Below are 27,055 nucleotides of genomic sequence, written 5' to 3'. Positions count from 1 at the left end.
CCCGCCCTGTGGTCAAGCCAGGCATCCCACCTAGGCCCATGTGTGCCTAGCTGTCTATCTGTAGGTAGGGTCCTAATTCCCAGGAAGAGTGATTGAGCGCCCTTGCCCTCATTAAAGACCCAGGTTTTTGGATGGAGAGTTTAAAAATAAATAGAATGGGAATTTGATTCATTGATTAGCTGGTGTATAAATGCCATTTCCTAAGATACTAACATCTCACTGGGCAGATGATCCATCATCAAGCCTGGGGTCTGGCTTTTTCCTGGAGTCACATGACAGGCAAGGAGAAGACTGCAGCAGACCCCTTTCTGTGCTTTCTGACCTCTCTCTTAGAAAGAGAAAATAGCCCTGACCGGTTTGGCTCAGTGGATAGCGCGGCCTGCGGCCTCTTTGTAAAAAATCAATAAAATATAAAAAAAAGAAAGAGAAAATAAAGTAGTACCCCTTACATCCACCCCACCACCCCACACACTCCCAAACACAGGCCCATTGGAATCCACACACAGAATGTATTCTCTCCACCATGCCTACCCCCATCCCAACCCACCTCTCTCTCAACACGGTACACATGGAAGAAGATTGCATGTATTTGGAGATCTGTCATTCATGTCACCATCTCTTTAAAGAAAAATGAGGACAGGTGGATTTAGGAAGTTCTTCCCTCTGCTCCAAATAGATATTTAAATATGAGGATCGTTTGGAGCACTGGCACATGAGTGAGAACCTTTCACTGCTCTTGCAGTCTTTTGGCCTCAAAGCCGCTGAGCTGTTTAAATGATCGCGCAACACACTATTGGTGGGTGGCGGGGAGGCAAAGAAACGCTTACTATTTCTTTCCTTGCCAGCACTACTACTGACAAGCCAAACTGATCTCTTAAGAGACGAAATGAATGTTCTCCAAATATACGTACACACACATGGCTGTCTGGGAACCTATTCCTTGTACAGAATGATCGCCTGAAATGTGAAGGAGAGAGCAGTAGAGACGCCGGGGGTGTAAGTGGGTGGGGTGGGGGAGGGGCAGAGGTGGGATTGTGTGCATGCACGGAGCTTCATTTTTGCACCGCCCGTCCTTCTGGAATTCAAGGTGTTGATCAGTATAATGAAACCGGTCCATTGATTTACCATCTATTTGGGAATGTCATTGCATTTTTAGCTCCCCGTGTCTTTTTTTGTCATTGGGTTACATTCAAGCACAGTAAGATCAACTTGAAAACCTCCTTACTCAACAGCTTTATTAGTTATAGCATTCCATGACCTTTCTCAACATTCTTAAAGAAAAAGATACAGTGGAATGTCGCTTTACTTTGCTTATTGTCCTTTGTTGTGGCGAACAAAGCGTTTTCTACAGTGGCTATAGCACATAATTATACAGCTTTCAATGGCAGTGTCTTGGCACCTATCAGAGTTCAGAGGAGCCTTTAGAAAAAAAAAAAAGATGTTTTGTGGCAGCCTAGGGAGGGTCTCATCTTTCCTTCAGAAAATAGTTCAAGGCTCTTCTGTCAAGCTTCCCTACTTAGAGCTTTTTCTCCTCCTGCTTCATAAAGTTTAAAGCGGATTCAGTGGAGTTCTATGATCTATTTCTTTTGAAAGATTGTTCCTCGGCACAGAGAGGGCCTTTGACTTCAAGAGTTCACAGATTCATGTCTTTAGGTATCATATGTCTGACCTTATCAGTTACTCCATTTAATGTCGGAGAAAAAGTCTCAACTCTTTGTGTTGGTCTGTTTTGCCTCTGTGAAATGATTTGGTGAAAAGACCATCCTTTTTAACACACCACTGAGAGGCCGTTTCGGCTGCAACCTGCCCTGTGGCTTTTCTCTCTTTTAAAAAAAAAAATGTCCTTGTGTTTTGTGTATGGATGAGTTCACAGTGAGAATAGAATTATACAAGGGCAGGCGCACACACAAAAAAATCTTTTGCTTCCCTCTCGCCCCTCCTCCCCCCGTGATCTATTGGCTCTCTTGGTGGCTGTACCCCAACAGGCGAAGCCATTTAGCAAACACAGAGGCGGCAGCCGTGGCGCTGGGGCAGCAGTGGGTTTTCCCTTGCTGCGACCTACCCCTAAGGCCTTCGTAATTAATTGTCCTTCAGAGATGAGGAAAGTTCAGAGACAGCGTGGAGTGATGCCTATTGTCTGACATTCAGCTCTCCTTGCCCAGGCTCTTTCTCTTGGTCCCACAAAGGGTTATCCATGGCGGGGAGGGGGCAAGTCCTCAGCTGAGAGCCTCTGGTGGTGGTTGGAGCTTTCAGTGGGATGTTACCGTTGTGTTCGGCCCATCCTGGGTTAAATGTCTGAAGTCGTTCTAACAAGCTTTTGAAAACAAGCCTGTTTATTTGGTCTCGAGTAAGCAAACTCATTTAGCGAACCCAAGTTTGCTCCAAACTCTGCAATCCCTTTTCACGTGGCAGATAACATGGACATCAAATTGCCTCGTTCCCCACTCCCACCCCTGATTTTATTTCACTTTAACTGTTTGGGTCTTTCTCAGACACAGAGCAGAACTTTTCACAATCATTCACTCACTCATTTCTCTTAACCACCTCAGTTATAAATTTGCAAGAATAAGTATTTTTGCAAACATTCTTTTTGGTTCTTGAAAGTCGATTATTCCAGTTTAAAAATAACGTTTCACCTTCAGGGATTGCCTTAAGCCAACCTTCAGTGCTGTTTGCTAACATGACATAAAACAAATACAGGCTGGTCCCCTCCCCCCTTTGGGCTGAGACACAAAATTAAGACGCAGCGTGGAGACAGCTACTTGAGAAGTGAAGGAAAAGGAGAACCACTAATGATGATCATGCTACTGTTCCTGGTAAATAGAATGAAGCCAAGAAAAACAAATACAATCATTTTTCCAAGAGGCACTTAACCGAGCACATGAGAAAGGATTAAGTTCACTTCGCTGTAGTGTCCACTGCGACTTCTAGGCTGAAGGGGACCAGATTTAGAGGCAATCTCTAAAGGGGCCCACAGGATGGCCAGAACCTGTCCCCATAGCTCTTTGAAAACACTTCCACTACAGACCTTTTGGTATTTAAAGGGAACCCATCTGTGGAAGTTGACACAACAAATATAGTCATACCAAAAAGGGGGGTCATAAAAAATTAAAGTTATTCTTATGAATCTTTCATTAGAAGCAATGAAAAGGGACACTATTGGTCTAAGTCCTTTGTGCTCCAAGCCCTTCTTCCGGGCTCTGGGCTATTGTTCTTTCAGCTCCTCAAACAGACTTTCACTTTCAAGCTGACAAAAGTCACTTAGAAGCCAGACAGCTGTACTAACACACCCACCTCACGGAGCAGCAGCCAGGGGCAGGTGACGGGGCCCAGAGACCTTTCAGAGCGGCCTGTGTTGCTTTGGTACTCACCTGGAGAGGGACCATTTATTGCTAATTTGTGTCCCCAACCCCCTGAAGTTCCCCAAGATGTTTCCTGCATTTTCTTTACAACATGAAACATGGACATCCATGATGATATTTATACCTCGGGTTGCATGGCCTGGATCTGATTCGTAAAAGTTTGAGCACAGAACTTAGCAGAAGGCAGAGGGAGTTTGACTCAAAACTCCTTTGATTTCTCCCCTGGCTTCTCTCTGTTCAGCCTTTCCAACCAGTCCAAATCTCTCTTAAGCTTTTCCATTTCTGCTGCCTCATCCCAGGAGTAGCTGGGATTGCCTGAAAAACACCCACCAACAGTGAGAACAAGCCTCTCGCCTTAGGATTTAAGATGTGGTTAGAGATAGACAGGTCGCCCTGCCTGCCTCCCAGGCCTCAGGGCAGCAGCGCCACGGGCCATGGAGAGTCCTCCCTGTGTGTGTATTACAGGCCCTCCCTCCCCTGTCACCTTGTGTACAGTCTGGTCTGTGACACTGATGGTGATTATGTCATTATTTTGCTCTGGGGGCCCTGGCACATCTGCAGAGCCCAAGCACATCTTCTTTGTTGCGCTGGCAGACGTCCCACACCACAAATGCTTCATTAGCCCTGCTGCTGGCCTCCTTGCCAGACGCGAGTGCCCAAATGTGGGCTCCTTTTTGCTCCGTTCTTTTGTGTAGTTGATGATCATGCATTCATCTTCCCAGTTCTTCCCCATTCCCCTCGACTTCTGAACTCCAGATGTCCCAGTTTTCTTGCCCAAATCACTCGAAAGTTTACGCCCCGAGAAACAAGGAGCAAAAAAAACACACACAAAAAAAACACAAAAAACAAAAAAATCAAATCACTCGAAAGTTTACGCCCCGAGAAACAAGGAGAAAAAAAAAAAACCCACACATAAAAAACAAAAAAACCCTCCTTGCTCCTTAACCCGTCCTCACCCCTTCCCACCTCCCCACTTTCCACCCGCCCAGTGAATGGGGTCTTTGAATAGCTCCCCAATGTGCGGACTGACGCTTTCCCACTTGCAGTTTGAACAGATACCAAGTGGTTGCTCCCAGTAGGATGGTAGGTAGGGTTGGAATTCGGACTTATTAGGTATTACTTATTCTGTGTATGCCTTTCTCCGCCACCCCTTCTCTCTCCTTGGCTCCTTTATTTGCTTCAGCACATAGCCTCATTTTACCAATTTTCAGAAAGCGGTCCAAACTGGGAATAGAGCAAAGATTCTTCATGCCTCGCTGTGCATGTGATAGTCGGCTGAAGGTTCCTTTCCTCTGAATGGAATCGTCTTCTCCCCTCAGCCCCCAACCGTCGTGCCCTGCCTGCTCCTTCTGCTGTCATCACCTCCCAGCCCCCGACGATGACCTATTATTAGATATTGAATGTGATTAACAGTGGGCTGTTTTGGAAACAGGCTAAAACATTTCTCTGAAGTTTGACTCTGTATTTAACGGAGCCAGCGCTTTAGAGAAGGTGTATGTAATGGTTCCAACATTAACTGCAGTAAATGTTAGAGCTCCATAACTTGGGCTGTGGTGGGTTCTCTGTAATTGGTATGTTTTACTTCCTCCTTAAAATGGAATTAATTGATCTGTGTTAGCGTATTATGAGCAGCTTTCCCCACAGAGAATTTAAGCAGTTTTTGTCCCCCAACCACGCCAACATGGCATGTTTCAATGTCTCTGTCTTTGAGTAAAACATCGATTTTAGTTTTACACCCAAAGGAGTAAGTTCTTATATTTTTAGCAATCATGGTCAGACCACTGTCCAGAATTCTAATGCAGACTCCTAGGTCAAAGACCCTGGAGAAGATTAAAGAGCATTTCTCCCGAGGAGTGAGTTGACATCTTGTACAGTTTCCTGGGTTTCCCTGTCACTGAGCCCCTGTTCTGAATATTAGGAACCATCCAGCTGAGAAAATGAGGAGAGAGGTGGCCAGATCAGCAGGCCACCAGCCCTGGGCAGGGAGCGTGTTGGGAGAGTCTGGTACCTGTCATTGACTGAATCATTTTCAAAAGTCTCAGGATGTCCCCACAACATTCCCAACTTCCCATTATTGGATCATTATGGTTTTATTACCCACAGGTTTATTTAAACCTTTGCAGGCCTAGCCCCGTTCTCAGAATATACCACTCCTCAAGATAATAATTCTCTAAATTTATTACCCGCTGAGAAAATAGTATCTTCTTTTTTATGGCTCGTAAGTGATTTCCCTGGAACTCCGAAGGGATAGCCCTTGTTATAATATCCTAGGATTTGTGGACAGGGCTGTGGCCATGTTCTCCATTTCCTTTCTGATTTTATAGACTTTGATCATTACTGCCTCTTAATCTTCATCTCTGCAGATGAAGGAGCTCTAATCCTTTTTAAAAGTCTAATCTCATACAGTTAGTGGGCTGCCCCTGGTCGTTTCAGCTGCCCTCTGTAATGCGCTTCAGCGTGACTGTGTTTTCCCAGGGACAGTTACAATTAGGAGACCATTGAGCAGAGTTCCAGGTGTGGAACTGCACCTCACCGACACACCCAGGGGGACTTTTTTTTATTGCCCCAGAAGTTTATCCTGAGAAGTTGGATTTCTTGAGTAGCTCCTCAGAGGCACTTATTGGTGAAAAGAGCCTACAGACCAGTGTATGGAACTCTTGACAAGTATTCTGGCAAATCTGATTGTGTCTACAGGACATAGTCAGCCAAATAAGCAGTGGGCAGATCCACCATGCTGCCCAGATGTTTGCAGTGTTTTTGTAGATAAAGTATAGAAGCGTTTGACATCCTGAAGACCCAGCCTTATCCTTAGGCTCTAGTCTATAAAAATGGCAGCCTAAGGGGAAAGAATGCTCTGGTCTCTAAATTATATTCTCAGGAAGGAAACAGAAACTTTACTTACAAGTAGATGTTATTTTATGTAAAAGCATCACCTTGAGATCTTAGAAAGGAAATCCTTTGGAGAGGCCACGGTCAGTGGTCCTGGGCTGATAGTGTAACATTTAAAAGAGCATGGCTTCTTGAAACAGTCCCCTAGTTCAAATTCCAACTCTGCCACTTCCCAGCAGTGAACGCTTAGCAAGTGTCCTCCCCTCTCTGTGCCTCAGTTTCCTCATCTATAAAATGGGGAAGACCTTAGCATCTACCTCACAGAGCTGTCCTGAGAATTAAACGAATACCCGTGACTTTATTAGCACAGAGTAAGTGCTGTATAAGCATTTGTTTTTATTCATCTGTCGAGCCAAATGAAAGTTACCTTGTCCAATTATTGCATCATTTCCTGCTGACCCTAAATAGGAAAACAAACAAATGAGCAAACAGAGAGTTCTCATCAGAACTGGGACAAAGAGTCAATGCAAAACTGGTTTAAAAAAGAGAAAGTGATCTCTCTGCCCCAAGTGTGGCTGTGAAGGTGGCACCAACCTGGATCAGAACTGGAGTCATAGGTCCCAGGTGAGAAGGGTACCATGGAAGGAGCACCCGATTGGAGGGTCTGCCTCGGGCAGCACCTGCCTCAGGAGGCTCTCCTTTGCTCACCCAAAAAGTGATGAGATTAAACACAGAGCTAGGATCTAGGTCTGAAATTCTGTGATTTGAGGATAGAAGGCCTTCTGCATTCCCTAAGTAAATCCTTGGGGTGATGCAAAGCTTTAGGCAGTGACTGTGGATCGCCTGGGAATCCAGATGGCATCCACCCGGGGCCACATCCACCTTGTGGCTCTGCTGTGGCTCAGTTATCTCAGTAACAGTCTCCAGGGTGCCCACTGTGGGGTTCCCCCAAGGCCCGCTTTGCAGATCTCTCAACAGTACCTTTGGAGACATGGCAACTCCCTCGCTGGGACTATAGAGACTAATCTTTCAAATTCATAAACAGTCTATTGACTGAATTAGCACTAATCTTTATACTTGCTGCTCACTTTATCTGTGTTGGCTAAGGCAGCCAAACAGTAAGGAGTTCATCTGTGAAGCCCTCATGCCTGTGGGTTTCCTAGAAGATGGGACAGGCCTGAACTAATGGGGTGTCTATACACCCGTCCCCACAAGCATTCCGCTCGTGCCCCACCCCAACTCAGCCAATTAGCACTCGTAGTATATTTCTAACCTCTGAATAATACACTACATCTCCCCTATTTCAAGACAGAATTAGTTGTTCTAGATGGTATCACTACCTTCACTATCAGGCTTAGTTAGTAACGTTTACAAAAGCAAACCATTCTTTCCTTTAAGTATTCCCCAAATGATAGTAACCGAAGTCCTAAAAGTTTTTTTCCCCCACTGGGGTTTTGTGGGTGTGTATGAGTGTGGTGGGTAGGTATGAAATCCTCACAAGTCATTTAGATATGTATTTTTCATCTTTCTTGTGGTTACTATACCCAACTTCTGTTTTGAACAGACTACTTTAACATTTTTAATTAAAATCTGGTACTAAAAGTGGCTTTTTAGTAAAGTGTAATAGATTCACTGAGAACAAGTATAGGGGGGTTGAGAGGGGTGACAGCAGAGAAAATGCCAGAAGCAGGAGGAGGAGGAAGAGGATGAAAGGCTATGGTTTCAAGGCCACACCACTTCCTTTCATACAAAGACTATTTTCAGAGATTTGTCAGCTTATGGGACCTGCAGGTGTACGACTCCGGGCATGGCTCTCGGCAGGGCCAGTCCTAGGTCTGGCAGCACCCTGAGACTCCACCCCAAGCAGCACCTTGAGGCATCGGCAGGGGACTTCCAAAGGCTCCCAGGGCCCTTCTGGAACCTGTTTCTCGGCCTCCCAAACTATTTACCTTTCTTGAAAAAGCAATTTCAAAGTCCTTCATAAGCTCTTGGGTTGCTTTTGAAATATAGCTCATCCTTGTTTTTTTGCAAAGGGTCACTTATCGAGGGGAGACCCAATAGAATTCTCTAGAAAGACAAAATGGCATTTCTCTGACAGAACCAAGATCTTTCAGTCAAAACCAAATGATAGGATTGAGGTCTTTAATCCCAGTCCTTTCCCAACGCAGCCCAGGATTATGTGGGACGCGTGAGCTGCTGTCAGCAGAGAGGCAGTGTCTCCCAGGACCTCCGAAGAGATTTGACTATCAGCTCTATCTCACGGTACTTTCTTCGCTGCTCACTCTGAGCGATGCTGTTCTCATAGTCCTGCCTCACCCAGCTTCCTAACAGTTCCTCTCGAGGCTCCGCGCTCACAGCGCCCCATCTATGCATACAGGGCACGCAGATGCGTCTTAATGTTAGCCCAGGCAAAGCCTAGTTAGGAAGGTAAATCTCCCGCAGAAAGCAATCAGGTAATGCATTCTCCAACGAACAGGAGCACCCGGATTATCTGTGCCCCAGCTTCCCTTCGTGCCACGCTGGAGATTTGTGCCGAGTTGTTATTGGATAATTTCCCATCCAAGAATGGCACCACACTTGGCCCTATTCATTGTAACACCTTCCCCAGGAACTGCAGCAAAAGTGAAAGGTCAGGCTCTACCAGCCTGTCGAACTGAGACACCAATGGCACATCCTTCAAGGGGCTGACTTGAAGGGAAGTTAGTTAACACTACAGAGTGACAGGTGTACTGCTTCTTTTTCCATCTGAGCTGACTCGTTAGATGTGTGGTGAAGGAGGGACAGGTTCCTCCATGGAGTCTATTTAAATATTTACTGGCAGGAAAGCGCCTCATGAAAATCTCCTAATCAAAGCGGGCGAGACTGAAGGCTTCTTGGTTTTTGCCCATCTCTCTGTGTGGTCCATTAACTCTATTCCATAGCCATGGGCAAGCCTTAGATGCACCTAGGAGGGATGGTATACACTGCAGGTTGAATTCAGGGGAGGCGATCCAAGCTATCCCGCAAGAACCACCAGTGTGCTGACCCAGTGAGGCACGCAGGCTGAGTGAAGAATGAAAGAACGTTAGGCCCTCAGTAAAGTTGTCAGCCCCCAAGTTTGGCTAAGAGCAGGGACTGGCAAACTACAGTCTACAGGCCAGGTGGGATTCTCAGTCTGTTTTTTATGACCTCGAGATAAGAATAGTTTTTACATTTTTAAAGGGTTGTAAAAAAAAAGAATATGCAACAGAGATTGAATGTGACCACACAGCCTATGCATTGACTATCTAGCCCTTTGTGGAAAAAGCCTGCTGGCCTGGCCAGTGTGGCTCAGTGTTTGAGCGTCGACCTATGAACCAGGCGGTCACGGTTTGATTTGCGGTCAGGGCACAGGCCTGGGTTGTGGGCTCAATCCCCAGTGTGGAGCGTGCAGGAGGCTGCCGATCAATGATTCTCTCTTATCATTGATGTTTCTATCTCTCTCGCCCTCTCCCTCTCCCTTCCTCTCTGGAATCAATAAAAATTACTTTAAAAAAAGAAAAGAAAGAAAAAGCCTGCTGACCCCTGGCTGAAGCTGTTGAGCAGAACACATACTCTCTGAGATCCCTTCTACTTCTGAAGTTCCAAAACTATGATTCTTCGATTGAATAGTCTGGGTCCAGCTCTAACCTGAACAGCTTCTCCCAGACACGTAACCCCAGCAGGGAGTTTCCAATTGTTTTCAAGATCTAAACGTGTCTTTGTAGTATCTCAGGGCTAAAGGGATGGGAGAAAGTATTCCATGTTAGTATTTGATGCTTTTTCTCTGATTTTATTTGATTTTGTTTGTTTTATTGTTGTTTAAACTTGGAGTCACTCTTTCAAGCATGCACAGAGTTTGCGAAAGACGGAAAATCTACTCCATGACAACAAACAACATGACAATCATTGGGTTTCCTGACATATATAACACCAAGACTTCCAAACATGAGCAAATAAACTAGCTGCTTGAAGCATATTCACTGATCAACGCTCAGCCCCACACAATAATTTTGACAGTCTCGTAGACTTTACTATAACAATTGTCTTTCTGTTCCCCGCATGCTAGTTCCTTCTTTGCAGGGGGCCACGGAGAGGTGGCTTTATTTCTATTGATGTCTATATGCAGAGCTGCCAGGGGAATGTTTACATAGTGTAAAATGAAAACACACAAATTATTATCAGGTAGAGCAGAAGACGATAAGACATTCTTTTACATTCCCCGAAAGTCACCATTAGTCAAAGTGCTCAATTCTAGCCCACTGTTGATAATCTGTGGTGTTTTTATCGAGACATGTGTTACCGACATTTTTTTTTAAAGGTGTACAAATTTGTGTGTGGATTCTGTATTTTCTAAATAGCCACTCCTAAAGACAAAGATGCAAATTCAGGTGAGGAAACCAAGAAAATACTCAGGGCATGAGTGGTGATGGCCAGGCGCGGCCTCCACTGCCCACACACAGACCAGAGTCCACTTCCTGGGATCCTTTTTCATGGAGTCCCACCATCCACTCAAGGTAGATCCTTACCCTCCCTCCTCACAGTTTCCATGTGACTGTTCATTCCTTTTATTGTGTTCCCTCCAGTGGGCCCTGTCTGGTTGCTACTCGGCCGGCATGGGTAAGGGCGGGTGGGGCACTCGGGGGGGTGTCAGGTGGCCTAACTTGGGAATATGCATGCACCTTGTAGGTCCCTGCAGTGGGGGGCAGAAGGAGAGACCTTCTTTCCTTCAGCCACTTTTTCTAATGATCCCCGCAGCTCTTTCAGTCTGGTGGAGGGAAACGTGGGGCTGTGGTGCGAGGCTCGCTCATGTCCTTCCCCAGCCTTTCCCTGGGCTGACTTCCCCGCCCCCACCCGCTAGCATATTAACATGACATTGCATGGCCAGCGCAGACCACAGACCGGGAGCAGCTTCCACCAGCTGAAACCTCTGATCCCAAACCCACGAGAGAGTTTGGCTTTTGGATTTTGGCAAGAAGGCCTGTTGCCCATCAGGTCAGCATGAATAAAGATTTCTTTCTTCCTTTCTTTTTTTAAAGTCTGGCATCAACTGACGGCCCCCAGAGCTCCCTTTCTCAAGACAATTTAACCCCTTCCTTCTCCCACGTCCGGTTTTCTATTCTGAATGCATGTGTGTTTTTTTTGTTTTGTTTTGTTTTGTTCTTTTCCTGTGAGACAACCAAGAAATCCATCTGTAAAAATTGAGAGCCGAATCAATGCCGAGCCATCTTATCATTTTTAAAGTATGTTTATCCAGCTTTGTAGTAGGAACAAGCAGACTGTTTGAAGGCCGCATACTTCTCAAACCTTGGTTGCAACACGTTTGCGCCGTTTTGAAACTGTCTTTATCTAGCTGAGAAAACGAAAATCTATTTGATAAAGTGGCACTCTGGCCAGTTTATCTTGCAATATGGCTTTAGCTCACTGGGTCTATTGATTTCCTTAAATTAATGTTTACAGAATGCTACTGAATTTCGCTCAACAGAACATTGTTCTTTTGAAGGTTTATAAAAACAATGATACAGACTGTTATTGCCATGTGTTCCTTTGCTTAGACGGAAGAAACGTGGCTTTTTTTTTTTTGATGGTTCTTTTTTGTTGTTGTTCTGTTTTGTTTTTTAAGGACAGCCTTGAACTCTAGCGACTTCCTAAAAGCATTTGCTCCTCACATATTTAAGGAGCAAACATGGAACCAGGAAGTGAGCCCACTCATAGGCCTAAAACTGCACGGGCATCACATTAATCTGACCCCGTAAGGTCCCCGAAAACTGCATGCGGCCTAAGCATCAGAATGAAAGAGACTTTAGTCTGAACCTCAGTGGTGGGTGGCGTCTGCGGGAGGCTTCGCAGCCAGTGCCCTGGAGGGTGATGCCAGTCCTTCCAGAGGTACGTGCGAGCGTCCTCATAAAATGCAAGCGCCGTGTTGCCATTTGATGGGCGCCCTAAATATAACACCTCGCTCTTTGCCCGTGGTGCTCCATGTTTTAGACACAAAACCTAATCTCCAGAGATGATTTTAAAGCTGGCCTTCCCCGGGAAGCACCAGGCCCATTCAGCTCTTGACAGGGCTTCAAGTCACAATCGTGAGATGACCGAAATAAAACTCTGGGAACACAAAGCAACTTTTCTCAACTTGTTGGCTGGGCCAATAAAATCAGCCAAGCGAACCTCCTCAGAGCACCTCTCAAAACGCTGCTCTGCGCACATGCATTAATCACAGTGGAACGCCTCCCAGGAATCGGGCTCTTCTTTAAAGATGCAAACCACCGCCTTAGGTCCGGATGGTGTTTTCTGCTTCCCAAGGCATAGTCATGCCTGCTTTCCCACCTGAGCTTTCCCCGTATTGTGGGGGCCTTGGGACATAATCACCCGGATTCATCTCTGATAGCATCCTGCATCCCCCCCTCCCCTCCTTCTGAGGGGCCAGTGGGTCCCCGGCTGTACACTCAGGGTAAATGCACGCTCGGCTGCGGAGGGAGACCCTTAGGAGCAGCATCCTGTACCCATATTTCATAGCTCCATGCGTTCTCTCTGCCTCTGGCAGGAGAATTCAGGGAGAGCAAGACAGTGGAGAGGAGTGACCATCTGATATCTCTGTGAGGACTTACTCAACCCATCTGAGTTTATCCATGTACACTCTGTCTGCAGTAAGGTCCCCAACTTACCCCCACCCCCACCCCCCGCAGGAGATGTGTCTCTCCTTGATCAATATTTACTTAACAAACAGCAGGGATGGGAGCGTTTGCTTAGCGGAATCATGTGCGCACCAGGGTGAATGAATGCTCGGGGAAGCACTTCAACTTTCTCTCCCCTGGAAGGATCTTCGCGTGGGTGTGCGCACGCATCCCCGGGCACATGCCCGTTCTCTTTTAACTTCTCCAAGGATGCTCAGAAGTCACCGAGCAAAATGCCTCCTTGGGTGTGATCACTCCATTATTTATGCTGTCAGAGGGTTCCTGGTGTGTTTTCCTTTGAAAAACCCAGCCCCGGGGTCTCCTTCTCCTTCTGTGCTCCTGCACAGGTCAGACACCTAGAAAGGCCCTCGGGATGAACTGGGCACGTGAGCATCTTCCTCTGACTCCTGGCAGATGAGCGGAAGGGAAGAAAATGCACATGGAAACAATAAAGGCAGCCTGACGAGGAACTCCAACTATAGATTTCTGATGGCATTAGGCTCCCCCTCCCCCCGCCCAGAAAGCCCCAGGGGAAAAGGCGCTCCCCAGATTTTCACAGCCGCGTACCCCGTTTTCAGAATGAGCTGTGTCTAACTCTCAGGATCAAGATGCATGGCGGGGTGTGGAAGTTTCCAAAGCGCTGTTCTTTCAACTTCACTGAAACAATTGCTTGAAGGCTCCAGTCAGGGCCTTCAATGCCGGGGACTTGGAGGCATCTGGGCCTGGTTGGAGGGGTTTTGTTTCTGTGTGTGGGTCGAGGCTGGGAGGGGGGCGGCGGGCGTTATTTATTTATTTGATTTTGTGAATCGGAGTTGTGAAGCCATCTGAAATATTCATGCAGAATTGTCTGAGAAGCCCGTTTCTGTTTTATTTACTGCACAGTAGAACAGCCACAGCGGATTAGTTCTACAATACCCATAACAAAAGCCCAACAGCTGATGCATGTGATGTTAGGAGGTGACAAAACAGTTAAAGTATGCTGCTGGCTACAGGCAAGCAGTCAGCAGATGCAGACAAAAGGGTTTGTGACAAGAATAACTCTCTCTCCAAGGCGAGCAGTGAAGAGTATCCAAAATACCAGTACCCTTTTCTCCTTGACATTGTCTTCTGACAGTCAGCATTTTATTGCCCTTTTATAGTATTAAAAAAAAAATGGAGGAGGAGGAAGAAAGAAAATCCACACACAAACTAATTCACCCCGATACTAGCCAGCATTTTACTTCCCCATCAGTTAGCTGCTCCAGCCCACACATAGGTCTCCTTTTCCATTTCCCCGTTCAGGTAGGTTTGAAAGCAAAACAATAGTTTAAAAGATGAACTGAAAAGATGATCTCCTTTGATTAGATTGCAATGTATTGATAAGCTAGACAAGCTCTTGGAGTCATTGGTCATTGGGGAGGGGCTAGGGAGAGAGGTATATGCCTGGTTTGTTTTCTGTCCATTTCTAGCAAAGATCATTTCACTGATGAAATCGGGCCAGTGGACCATTTTTTAAAGGGGACTGAGGAGGGAGAGGTGTCTACGGGGAGTTGTGCAAGGGGCAAGGGTTAGGTCCCCTGCAAGGGGCCGATGGATGAGCTTGTGGACGTTTCAAAGGTGTGAAAAATCAGCTTCTCTGTCCAGAAAATAGGAGAGGCTGTCTTCTTTTTAACCTTTCTAATTCCCCTTCTATTCTCTGTGACATTCATTCAGCTGCCAAGAGCGTCTGGCAAGGTTTGGGCCAGCGAGCACACTTTCAGTGACCGCTAACCTTGGTATGTCCTGACACTTATGATGAGTGTCTGCAGGACACAGAAGGCAGGCAGCCTGCTATGTCAGGCTTTTATTATGTACTGCAGAGGCTGGGGACAGTCAGTTTAATAAAACAAATCATCCTTGAAGGTAAAGCAACTGGGAAGAGGAGGAGGAAGACAGGGGGGAAATGTGTCTTTGCCACTCATTCTGATAAAAAAATAAAATAAAAAGAAGAGGTGCAAAATAACCACCCACCCAACACACCGTGTGTGCACGTGCACATGTGTGTGTGTGTGTGCGCGTGCGCCCATGTGTGCTCATGCACATAACCCTGCCACTGACTGAGAAGACTTGAAAACATCTTCCCATTTTCCCCATTTCATCAAAGACCACAGGGCCCTCTTTTGCTGTGAGGAGACTCAAGCACAAACAATTGTGATGAAATTGGTAGATGCTGCTAGCCAGCCCCTTCACATTTTTGAGTGCCTTCAAGTACCTCGTGGCGATAGTATTCTCCTCCGAATATCAAGGCAAGGAGAGGCAAGACCATGTGGGGTGAGGCTCCTATATTGGGATGCCTTTTATCAGAGCAAAGTTTCCACTCTCCTCTCCTGAAGAACACTCATCTCAGCAGCTCCCACAATAGCCTCCGAGTCCCAGCCAGAGACTTTGGAAGCCTTTTGTTTTTCCCCTGTGGCATGTCCAAAGGCATGGCCTTCCCTCCCCCCTCCCAGCAGCCTGCATTGTCTTGCATTCCTGGGGCTTGATTGACTGTTGCCACCTGATGCTGAGGAGATACTCTAGGGTTCATTCTGCACATTGTTGGGTTCTATTAAAAGAAACCGAGATAAGGGATTACTTGTCACTAAGGGATTTTCTGCAGATGTTTATTAGTGATTGGAAATCCATTAGGTGTGAAGAGGTACAGAAAAATATGGACATTATCATTAAGGTACCCCCCAAAATCAGAAAGTAACCCCCCCAACTTACTCTGGTAAATGGAGTTGGGAGAATTTTCTATTGGAGAGGTCAGGGTCTCTTTTATTCATGGGTGATATTTCTACCTGTAGGTGGAATTCCTTCCCACTCTTTTGGAAGATCAGTTGCTACCCATCAGTTTACCTCTCTGGAGCCACACACACACACAAAAAAAAGATTAATTGCGCTAGTATTAACAGGTCTCATTATAACTTTATTTTATCTCGCCCAATTCGTTGTATGAGTATTGTCTCAAAGCAAACACTAAATTAGCAAAGCATTTCATCCCTTCCCAAACATAAACCCAAAACCGAAGTCCCCTCCTGGGATCTTTGGTACCATTCCCATTTATTTTAAGTTACTAACTCTTACGTGGTTTTTCTCAATCATGGAGCCACAGTTTGTCAAGGTTTTGATGCCTCAAATAAGTAGTAATAACAAAAATGCATTAAAAAGGAACCAACATGGTTTAATGGAAAGACACCTGCACAACTTAATTGCATAATTTCTTCAGCTCATAGTTTCTTCATTTGTGAAATTATGATTTCTGAGATCTATTCCAACTCTTTAAATTCCATCTTATCTTACAAATTCCTTAAGTATTGAGCGAGAAGATAAGTGTGATGCTAAAGCAATAGGCAAGATCTCATTATGAACTATTTATCAAAGACTTTTCAAAAGAGCATTGCTAAGCATTGTGGGGGATGTGCAGAATAGAAACCATGGCTCTTTTTTTCTAAAGACATCTTATGATAAATTCATTACAACTAGTTATAAGTAGGTAAGAAGTTAAGTAACATCAAGACAGATACAAAAGGTGTTAAAGGACAGCCCAAGAATACTACCAAAAAAATTGAATGTTTACCACAGGATAAAAGCCTTGAAAACCATCAACAAGCATGGCAAATGAGAAGAACAGTAAGGTGGAGCCCCCCCACCAAAGAAGTTACTTTTATTTGTTCGTAGGCAAACCCTAGAACTACTCCTTCCTTACTCCTCCAATGCTGAGGCTATTGTAGATATCTCTCCTTCCTCTTAAACAGTGCCCCTGCCCCCTTGGCCCTTGGCTCCCTGGACCTCCTGTGGAGTCCTGGGAGTGGGCGGGGCTTCCAGCCTTCTCTGTCCTGCCCTGGAGCAGCTGCCATACCTTCTGTAATCATAGCTCTCTCCAATCCATGCATGTGCAACCCTGTGTGTTCAAGGAACATAGATCTTCGTCATGGCTCTGTTGCCAATGGCCAGTAAAACCACACTTCTTGAAATGTTTATTTTAATAAATGCCTATGATTATGTTTCTGCAGCATTTGGCTAACAGCTCCCAAACCAAGTAGTTAGAGTGGGTAGCTGCGCTGCCTAACTGTTCTCCAGCCAGATTCCCTCTCTCAGTAATGCCCATCTGATCAAATGGGAAGGATTATCGTTGGGGGAAGAAGGGAGAGTACTCAGCAAAACTGCTTAATGACTTTTTACTTAGTATAAGGTGAGTGGGAGTGCTAATCTCTCCTCCTGGCCCCTCCCGTCCCACAAATACTCATGTACTAGTATATGCAGGAGATTTGAGGGAAAATCACCAAAGTTCTATAGAAAATCCAGATGACTTCGCAGCAGGGAATGGCCATTGGGGTAGATGGGGTTTGCACATTGATGGGGACAAGGTTGTGTCTTGATGGTTTTCCAGGAAGCGTTGGGAACTGTCCTGAGAAACTGGCCAGTGTGTGTGTCTTTGGGAAAAATTCTCACTTTTTCTAGATCAGCCCTAGCTGGGAGCCTATTTCCACCCCCTGGGGAAGTATTAGGTTTCTTTCAAAGGACAAGTGACTTACCATTGGAAGCATTGAACTTCTTTGTCTGATTTTAAATGTTTAAAAATGGTTATCCTACTAGTTTTCTTGAATAGTTCCTATCAATTACAGAAATGTCCATTGCCCAAATTGGGAAAGATGGAGAGAAAAGGATCAAATATGTTCAACAGGGTATTACGTCCCTTTCGTTTGTTAAGTGGCATGTCTGAACTGAGATGAAAATCTTTTTCTTCTTACATGTGTAGACAGATCTGTCTACATGTACAACCACAGGGCATGGACTTCCTCATATGGTTGCTCTTACTGTAAAAATAAAACATTAGGAATGCAGAAGGACCCCACTAACAGAGATCTACTGAGTGTCAGTGTATACTCGGAAAATTATGAGTTCCTGGGAAGATTCTGTGAATCCATTATCTTGGTGTAGGGAGAGATAGGCCATGTTTTAGAATACTAAGTGCATCAATAGCTACTCCTTTCCCTAGACAAGAGGTCAGACTATTAAAAAAAACAGTTAAGCTCACACTAGACACATACACTCACACACTATATCTATCTATCTATCTATCTATCTAGATATATACACTAATTGCTGTGAAAGAAAGGATTAAAAATTAGGGATTCTACAAAGAATATTTAGAGAATGTTTGCCTTGGAGTATAATGACATGGAACAATTCTCTGGATCTCGGCGAGCCTCAGTTTTCTCACCATAAAATGGGTATAATAACAGCACATAAAGATGTTGGGGAACTGACTGACATAATTCGCATTCAGTTCATAACACGGTGCCTGACACATAATAAGCACTCCAAAAATGTTCGTTTTTATTCTTTTTATCACCTGCATAAACTAGTCTCTTATGGAGCAATTCTAATCTCAAAGTAAAGTATTTTCTGATGTGTAATTAACATAGATCTTCGTCATGGCTCTGTTGCCAATGGCCAGTAAAACCACACTTCTTGAAATGTTTATTTTAATAAATGCCTATGATTATGTTTCTGCAGCATTTGGCTAACAGCTCCCAAACCAAGTAGTTAGAGTGGGTAGCTGCGCTGCCTAACTGTTCTCCAGCCAGATTCCCTCTCTCAGTAATGCCCATCTGATCAAATGGGAAGGATTATCGTTGGGGGAAGAAGGGAGAGTACTCAGCAAAACTGCTTAATGACTTTTTACTTAGTATAAGGTGAGTGGGAGTGCTAATCTCTCCTCCTGGCCCCTCCCGTCCCACAAATACTCATGTACTAGTATATGCAGGAGATTTGAGGGAAAATCACCAAAGTTCTATAGAAAATCCAGATGACTTCGCAGCAGGGAATGGCCATTGGGGTAGATGGGGTTTGCACATTGATGGGGACAAGGTTGTGTCTTGATGGTTTTCCAGGAAGCGTTGGGAACTGTCCTGAGAAACTGGCCAGTGTGTGTGTCTTTGGGAAAAATTCTCACTTTTTCTAGATCAGCCCTAGCTGGGAGCCAATTTCCACCCCCTGGGGAAGTATTAGGTTTCTTTCAAAGGACAAGTGACTTACCATTGGAAGCATTGAACTTCTTTGTCTGATTTTAAATGTTTAAAAATGGTTATCCTACTAGTTTTCTTGAATAGTTCCTATCAATTACAGAAATGTCCATTGCCCAAATTGGGAAAGATGGAGAGAAAAGGATCAAATATGTTCAACAGGGTATTACGTCCCTTTCGTTTGTTAAGTGGCATGTCTGAACTGAGATGAAAATCTTTTTCCTCTTACATGTGTAGACAGATCTGTCTACATGTACAACCACAGGGCATGGACTTCCTCATATGGTTGCTCTTACTGTAAAAATAAAACATTAGGAATGCAGAAGGACCCCACTAACAGAGATCTACTGAGTGTCAGTGTATACTCGGAAAATTATGAGTTCCTGGGAAGATTCTGTGAATCCATTATCTTGGTGTAGGGAGAGATAGGCCATGTTTTAGAATACTAAGTGCATCAATAGCTACTCCTTTCCCTAGACAAGAGGTCAGACTATTAAAAAAAACAGTTAAGCTCACACTAGACACATACACTCACACACTATATCTATCTATCTATCTATCTATCTAGATATATACACTAATTGCTGTGAAAGAAAGGATTGAAAATTAGCGATTCTACAAAGAATATTTGGAGAATGTTTGCCTTGGAGTATAATGACTTGGAACAATTCTCTGGATCTCGGGTTTTCTCACCATAAAATGGGAATAATAACAGCACATAGAGATGTTGGGGAACTGACTGACATAATTCGCATTCAGTTCATAACACGGTGCCTGACACATAAGCACTCCAAAAATGTTAGTTTTATTCTTTTTTATCACCTGCATAAACTAGTCTCTTATGGAGCAATTCTAATCTCAAAGTAAAGTATTTTCTGATGTGTAATTTTTAGGATTCATTACAAACTTCATATTTTGGGACTCAGCGTTAATGTTATCATCTTACTTCTTTTTGTATGTATATTACTTGATAGTACAAGTTAGCATTTTAATAAACAAGTTAGCATTTGAGCCAATCCTCTGACACAGAAATTTTGGTTTTCTTGGGGAGATATATATATATTTCAGAGAGGAAGGGAGAGGGAGAGAGAGATAGAAACATCAATGATGAGAGAGAATCATTGATCGGCTGCCTCCTGCATGTCCCCCACTGGGGATCAAGCTCATAACCCAGGCATGTGCCCTTGGCCGGAATTGAACCTGGGACCCTTTAGTCTTCAGGCTGATGCTCTATCCACTGAGTCAAACCGGCTAGGGCTTGCGTTCATTTCCTATCAAAGGCCAATTATTTATTATTCTACTTATGAGAACATATCTTGTTTTCATAACGGAAATCAAAAGGAAACCCGATTCACATTCTGACAGATGGGTCGGAGACTTGCTTCTGGAACACACCTACTTAATGAAGTGAGGAATTCCAACCGCGTGTCCCCTTGTCCTGCCCTAACATTTGCAATAGAATCCTAGCTTTTCAACAGGTCGGCATGCATCCTTGGCACAAGTCTCTTCCTAAACCTCTACAAAGCTGTCACCCTTCCCCCACCCCCCCATTACAATGCTTCTATATATAACGCCTTTGCATAAGAGAAGAGAGGCCGGCCATTTTTAGAAAATGCAGGTGCCATGTAAGCCCCCTTCTGAAAGAAAGAACTTAGCTCCGTTTCCTTTGAAGAACTGGAGACTTGAAACTGAAAACTTTATTAACGCCATTGTCTCCTTGTATCAGCAGGTTCCAGAGAGATTCCTGGAAGTTGCGCAGATCACATTACGGGAGTTTTTCAATGCCATTATTGCAGGCAAAGATGTTGATCCTTCCTGGAAGAAGGCCATATACAAGGTCATCTGCAAGCTGGACAGCGAAGTCCCTGAGATTTTCAAATCCCCGAACTGCCTACAAGAGCTGCTTCATGAGTAGAAATTTCAACAACTCTTTCCGAATGTATGAATAGTAGCAGTCCCCTTTGGATGTCCAAGTTATAAGTGTCTAGGTTTTGATTTCATATGTATGTGTCTGGGAGGCATGGATAGGTCGGCTGTCTCCTGCATGTCCCCCACTGGGGATCAAGCTCATAACCCAGGCATGTGCCCTTGGCCGGAATTGAACCTGGGACCCTTTAGTCTTCAGGCTGATGCTCTATCCACTGAGTCAAACCGGCTAGGGCTTGCGTTCATTTCCTATCAAAGGCCAATTATTTATTATTCTACTTATGAGAACATATCTTGTTTTCATAACGGAAATCAAAAGGAAACCCGATTCACATTCTGACAGATGGGTCGGAGACTTGCTTCTGGAACACACCTACTTAATGAAGTGAGGAATTCCAACCGCGTGTCCCCTTGTCCTGCCCTAACATTTGCAATAGAATCCTAGCTTTTCAACAGGTCGGCATGCATCCTTGGCACAAGTCTCTTCCTAAACCTCTACAAAGCTGTCACCCTTCCCCCACCCCCCCATTACAATGCTTCTATATATAACGCCTTTGCATAAGAGAAGAGAGGCCGGCCATTTTTAGAAAATGCAGGTGCCATGTAAGCCCCCTTCTGAAAGAAAGAACTTAGCTCCGTTTCCTTTGAAGAACTGGAGACTTGAAACTGAAAACTTTATTAACGCCATTGTCTCCTTGTATCAGCAGGTTCCAGAGAGATTCCTGGAAGTTGCGCAGATCACATTACGGGAGTTTTTCAATGCCATTATTGCAGGCAAAGATGTTGATCCTTCCTGGAAGAAGGCCATATACAAGGTCATCTGCAAGCTGGACAGCGAAGTCCCTGAGATTTTCAAATCCCCGAACTGCCTACAAGAGCTGCTTCATGAGTAGAAATTTCAACAACTCTTTCCGAATGTATGAATAGTAGCAGTCCCCTTTGGATGTCCAAGTTATAAGTGTCTAGGTTTTGATTTCATATGTATGTGTCTGGGAGGCATGGATAGGTTATGAAATCAGCTGGTAATTCCTCCTCATCATCTTCCTCTCATTTTCTTTTGTTTTCCACTTGCAAGGGGATGGCTATTTTCCTTCTGCCTTCCGTTTACTTTTGCCCAAGGCCCTTAACATTGGGAGACTTAAAATAGGGTTAATTTTCAGGGAAAAGAGGAGTGTTGACACGTGTAAAGTCTACATTAACATGGAAGGGCACTGGTGAGCGGTGCTTCTGCTTGGCTGATGCTGTATTGTGAATGGCGGTTGGCGGAGGGAAACTCGTGACACAGCAATGCTACAGTGTGTGTCTCTAGTTTTTTCTGCTAAGAAGGTCAGAAAACTCAATGAAACCACTTCATGAACTTCAATCTATTGTTTGGTTTGAACTCAGTAGCTTTTGATGACATGTGTTTTTTTTTTTTAAAAAAAAAGCCAATGGCAGATGAGCAGCTGACTTCTCAAAAGTATTGCAAAAAGGCCAAACTTAGAAAAGAAAAATAATCACTACTGTCAAGTCTTTCCTAAGAGACATGGCAAACACCCCAAACTAGTACCCATTTCTTAAGGACACAGAACAGTTTTGCACCAAACTGACTCTTTTAAGATGAGACTGGAAATTCACCCACGATCCTCTCTAAATTTTACCATAGGTTCTTCTTCGTAGTAAGTGAATCTATATCATTCTTCATAGAGAAAAAGCCCTAGAACTTATCATTTTTCTATTTATCTTGCTTCAGATATTAAAAGGCACATAAGTTTCACACGTATTCTTTGCTCAACTTTGTTCATATGCTTAAGAGAATGATTATTTCTGTATAATATTTAACACTCCCCCATCCCCCCAAAAATACTATTTTCTGAATAGTTTTCTATAGTAAGGAATAAAGGACGTCCCAATGTGACCATAAAATTTCTGCCTACACGAGAAGTTTGTTGACAGCCCTTAGATGAGTTGCTCTTCACCTCCTGAGAGGAGCCCAGATGAGAATTATCCGTTTTCATGTACAATTCCACACTACCCTGATGGATAGGCACAGTGGTGACAGTGTAATTAAGTGTGTCTTCATTTTAGGTATAGCATTTCAGAGCAATGGATAACGTCTCTTCTAATTAAGAAGCTAATATTGACCAAAATGTGAGAAGAGTGGGTAGCATAGCAAAGTTTGGGGGTTGACCCAAAAGACACAATTTCAGCACACATAAGAAAGCTGGCTGCTATTTTATGCTTTCTTCAATGGTTCTTTTCTTTTTTCTTTTTCTCCTTTTTCCAGTTTTTCAAAGGCGTGCAACGTCCCATACTTGCTCTTAAGAATTTGTGTGGCATTCACACTTGTTTTGTTAGATGGGTTTTGTGTGCAGATGCAGTAAGAATTCCTTGTTCATTCAGTAGTTGGTTTTTTGTTTTGTTTTATTTTGTTTTGTTTTCAGAACCTTCCCTCCCCTTAGGTCATTTGATACACAACTCCAAAAATGACACAGTAACAAGCCAGGTATTTAGATCATACGGAACATAAATACCAATTTATCCTCCATTTTTATAAAAATACATTTTACTTTGGAGAATGCAGGTTGACCCACGTGACTAACTAGCTGACCCAAACGCTGTAATTTAGCGTCGTTTATAAATTCTGCTGATGGACAGGAATGTATGAAGGCAGTTACTGTCAGCACAGAGCCTTAAAACCTGCTGACTTTAAATTAAACAGCCCAGTCCTGTGATGGCCTGCACCACTGAGGGGACTAAGCCACTCTCACCGGTGGACAGCATGAAGTGACATGGGCTGGAGCACCACCCACAGCTAAGCACACCGCCCAGCTCACTCTCCCCTCCACAAGGCACACAGAGCCATCAGTTCCCATGTGTTCTTGTCCCAGCTTGCTCTGGAGGAGAAGAAAAAATGTTCAGGTAATCATTACCTTGGAATAAAATGCAAACCAAAAACCAACAACAACAAATCCAATCAGCACAAAGTAGGGAAGCATTGTCAACCCTCGGTCACGCTCCTTTGCCTCGTTTCATGTGAAAGAGTGTGACTTGCACTGTTCACATCAGATACCACTGGGTCTTGGCTGTTCCACGGAATTCATATCAATAAGGCATTGCCATTTGCAAGGTAAAAGGCAAAACCCTAGGCTAGGGTATTCACCTATGTAGTCAGCTTGCTAGGATCTTCTGGAGCTGGGGCAAGTTCAGGATTGATTCCAGAGTTGGGTTTTTAGTAGTATTCTCTCCTGCCTCTCTAATTTAAATAGCCAAATTAAGCAAAACTGTATGTTCACAACCAAATGTCAATGCGCTTATCAACGATATCCTCTCAGTGTTCACTGAGGCATAGAAATTATTTCGGAGTAGAAATTGCAGCATGAGGATAAACTCACCTCATTGTTTTGAAAATAGAATTGGTTCACTACGCTTTTAGGTGATTTTCCCCCTTTTACAACTGTAGAATCTTGTGCCTCCAAGTGCATTGGAAAATGGCAAAAACCTGTCTGTCAAAACTCCTATTTAATAGTTTTGATTTTTCAAACCACTATCTTTCAACTCTAGCTCAACTAAATTGGTTACTAGGGAGAAAGTTAACTTTCTATGGTGGGATGGCGAAGGATGAGGGACAGTTTGCATAGGAAACAAAAGTCTAAAGTCCATGTTGAAATACCACACTAGCACTTGTTTTCTGCTAAATTATTTTTGCATTTACACTTGAGGTTATAGTCTGTGCCTAGAACTAAAATGCACCAGCGGGGGGATTTTTAAAATCCTTCAAAATACCAGTTTTTCCCCACAAGTACAATTGTTCTTGTGCCTTCCGTGGCTTTCGATTTCATCTTCTTTTATTTCCAATTACTACAGCTGCAATAAACACTAGATTTTTTTTTCTGGCTGTTTGACATAACGTTGATAGCTATGCATATTTTGTGTCTTTTTAAAATAAAGCGGGAGAATACGTTTTTGAAGAAGAGAATTTTTAGAACAGTTTGATACCGCAAATTATTTTTTCCTCAATTGTTTGAGCAGCATTCGAGTTTTGAAAATTCTTGTAGAAGCCAATTTTTTGTAACTGTGGTGCAAATCTTGTGTTTTCTTAGCCTAATGAAAAGTAGTATAGAAGCAATATTTCATACCATGTGCTATATATGTGTGTGCAGATGTGTGAACATAAGAACACATACATGCACACATATACACACATGTAAAATATACATATATATATATGCGTGTGAAGTGGAAAGCTTACCTTTTCCTATCTAGATTTAAGGACCTATTTTAGACATTTGTTATGTTTGTGAAAAGAACGTTCTATTTGCATCAACGAAACATTTAATTCTTACTGTATCTCCGGCTGTTTGATGAGGATGTTTCTCATTAAGTGGTAAAGCAATGTGGAAGCTGGTAGAATGTAGTAATTATTTAAGGAAACGCTCACCCACATTTTCCTGAAGTTTGCTTTGTGCCTCCGAGTATTATTTAATTAAAGTGTTTTATGTTTGAGAATCTCTGTTGCTGTGCTAGGGATGTGGGTGACTATCATTTTTAAGAATTTTAAAAACAAAACAAAAAATAAGCAAAACAAAAACACTAAAGCAAGAGGGGAACTTTTATAAAGCAATGTAAATATTTAACCTCATGGCTGTTGTTACGTAAGACATGAGATTTTAATAAATAACTACATTCTCACAACATCTGTTGAATTTATTACGAACACTACAGTGACTGTATAGACAGTTGAAAGCATTCTTGAAAATCCTGCTCTCTACTTTTAAAAGATAACAGTCTCTTTCATCAGATGTCAAGGGCAAGGGTGATGCCATTTCTGTAAATTTATGAAATTTATTTTCTATGTACATGAAGACATATAGTAAGTAACCCCTCCCCCTACACACACACACATACACACACATGCAGTCTAATATGAAGTCATAAAGCTGAACATTTGGGGGCTTGAAAAAGAAAATGACCCCTAGGAACTATCAAATTCATCAAAGAAAAAGCGGTTTATAGACTCCCCTGAAAGAAGCAGTGTACATGTGAGGACAGAGCAAATCCTTTGCCATGTATATTATAGAATATTCATTGGTGTGAATAGTACAAGGTTCCCCTTCTGGTACAAACTCTGTGTTTGCAAATTACAAGAAGCACTGTTTTCCAAAAGCTCCCCTTAAGAGAATGTAACTGGTTGATATGAGTAAGCGGTTACTGTATTGCACTTAAATGTTATGTTGAAGGAAATGCGGCTTTGTTTTCTGTAGACCTGTTGGTTGTAAACCATCCCTGAGACGAAAGCTGAAATACTCTTCGTCAGAGCTGGGATCAAAACTGGTATTCGACCTTTGCATCTTCTTATAATTATCCTTCTCAGAATATAACAGAATCTGGAAGCATTTGGGCTTCGAGTCTTTTCCGCTGAGCCCTCTTTCAAACCTGACACCCTCCCCCAAATGCACAAACATGAGCAGAAAAGGGAAACAGACTGGCCTTCTTTTGTGAAAAGGTATCCATTCTGTATTTTTAAAATATTGCGATCCTCCACATCAGGGGGGAGAAGTATTTTAAAATTGTATATTACCACTTCAAAATGAGAATTAGAGAAACAAATGTGTTTGGGGTTGGTCTCAGCACTACCTGGAAGAATCAAAGGTTGTGGCTTTCCTGAAACTGTCCCAGCCATTTCTCATATGTATATAGTATAAACCGTGACAAAACACTGCCTTTATATTATTTAGCAATATGTTGTAAATAGCATTATTAAGCTCTTTTTTTTGTAATAAAGATCCTTTGATTTGAATATAGTACAATAACTGAATTGATAAAGTCAATTATTTTTTTTTTTAGCTAGAGGCAATTTCAATTGTGGATTTTTGTTGTTGTCTATTGTTCTGAAGACTTTGCATAATTTATTGGTTTAATTTATCCTAATTTATTTGATGAAGGTGTACAATTTTTTGTATTACCAAGGATGTACTGTAATATTAATTGATATGATTTTAAAAAAATGAGACTCCCTGTCCATATTAAAAAGAAAATAAAAAGGTGCAGTAGACAATTGATTTTAAAGTAAAAGTAAAAAAAATTTAGTTTGGCAGCTACTAAATTTTAAAACAGGAGATAAACAGTTGTTGGGGGGAGGGGGGTTTTACTTTGTGTGTTTTAAGCTTTTGTATACTCTCCAAACTTTTACCTTTTCTTTGTACCACTTAAAGGATACAGTAGTCCAATTGCCTTGTGTGCCTTCCATCTTCTCTTA

The 27,055-nt window shown here is 43.3% G+C and overlaps 1 protein-coding gene across 8 annotated transcripts in view; it reads left to right on the top strand.

Moving 5' to 3' along the window:
* Positions 1–26,797, top strand: part of PROX1 (prospero homeobox 1) — a 64,975-nt gene extending 38,178 nt beyond the window's left edge. For 6 of the 8 annotated variants that reach the window (XM_014538766.1, XM_005865153.2, XM_014538767.1 and 3 more), the window contains exons 5-6: positions 20,618–20,919; positions 21,824–26,797. In XM_014538766.1, coding sequence (XP_014394252.1) covers positions 20,618–20,806 — 189 coding nt within the window. In that variant the 3' untranslated portion in view covers positions 20,807–20,919; positions 21,824–26,797. The remainder of the gene's footprint in view (positions 1–20,617; positions 20,920–21,823) is intronic. The other 2 variants (XM_014538769.1, XM_014538770.1) reach the window with 1 other exon arrangement.
* Positions 26,798–27,055: the final 258 nt, after the last annotated feature.

The sequence above is a fragment of the Myotis brandtii genome, unplaced genomic scaffold (assembly GCF_000412655.1).
Source record: "Myotis brandtii unplaced genomic scaffold, ASM41265v1 scaffold197, whole genome shotgun sequence".
Classification (NCBI taxonomy): Eukaryota; Metazoa; Chordata; class Mammalia; order Chiroptera; family Vespertilionidae; genus Myotis; species Myotis brandtii.
Note: the sequence above shows the minus strand (reverse complement) of the source record. Positions and strands in the feature narration are given on the sequence as shown.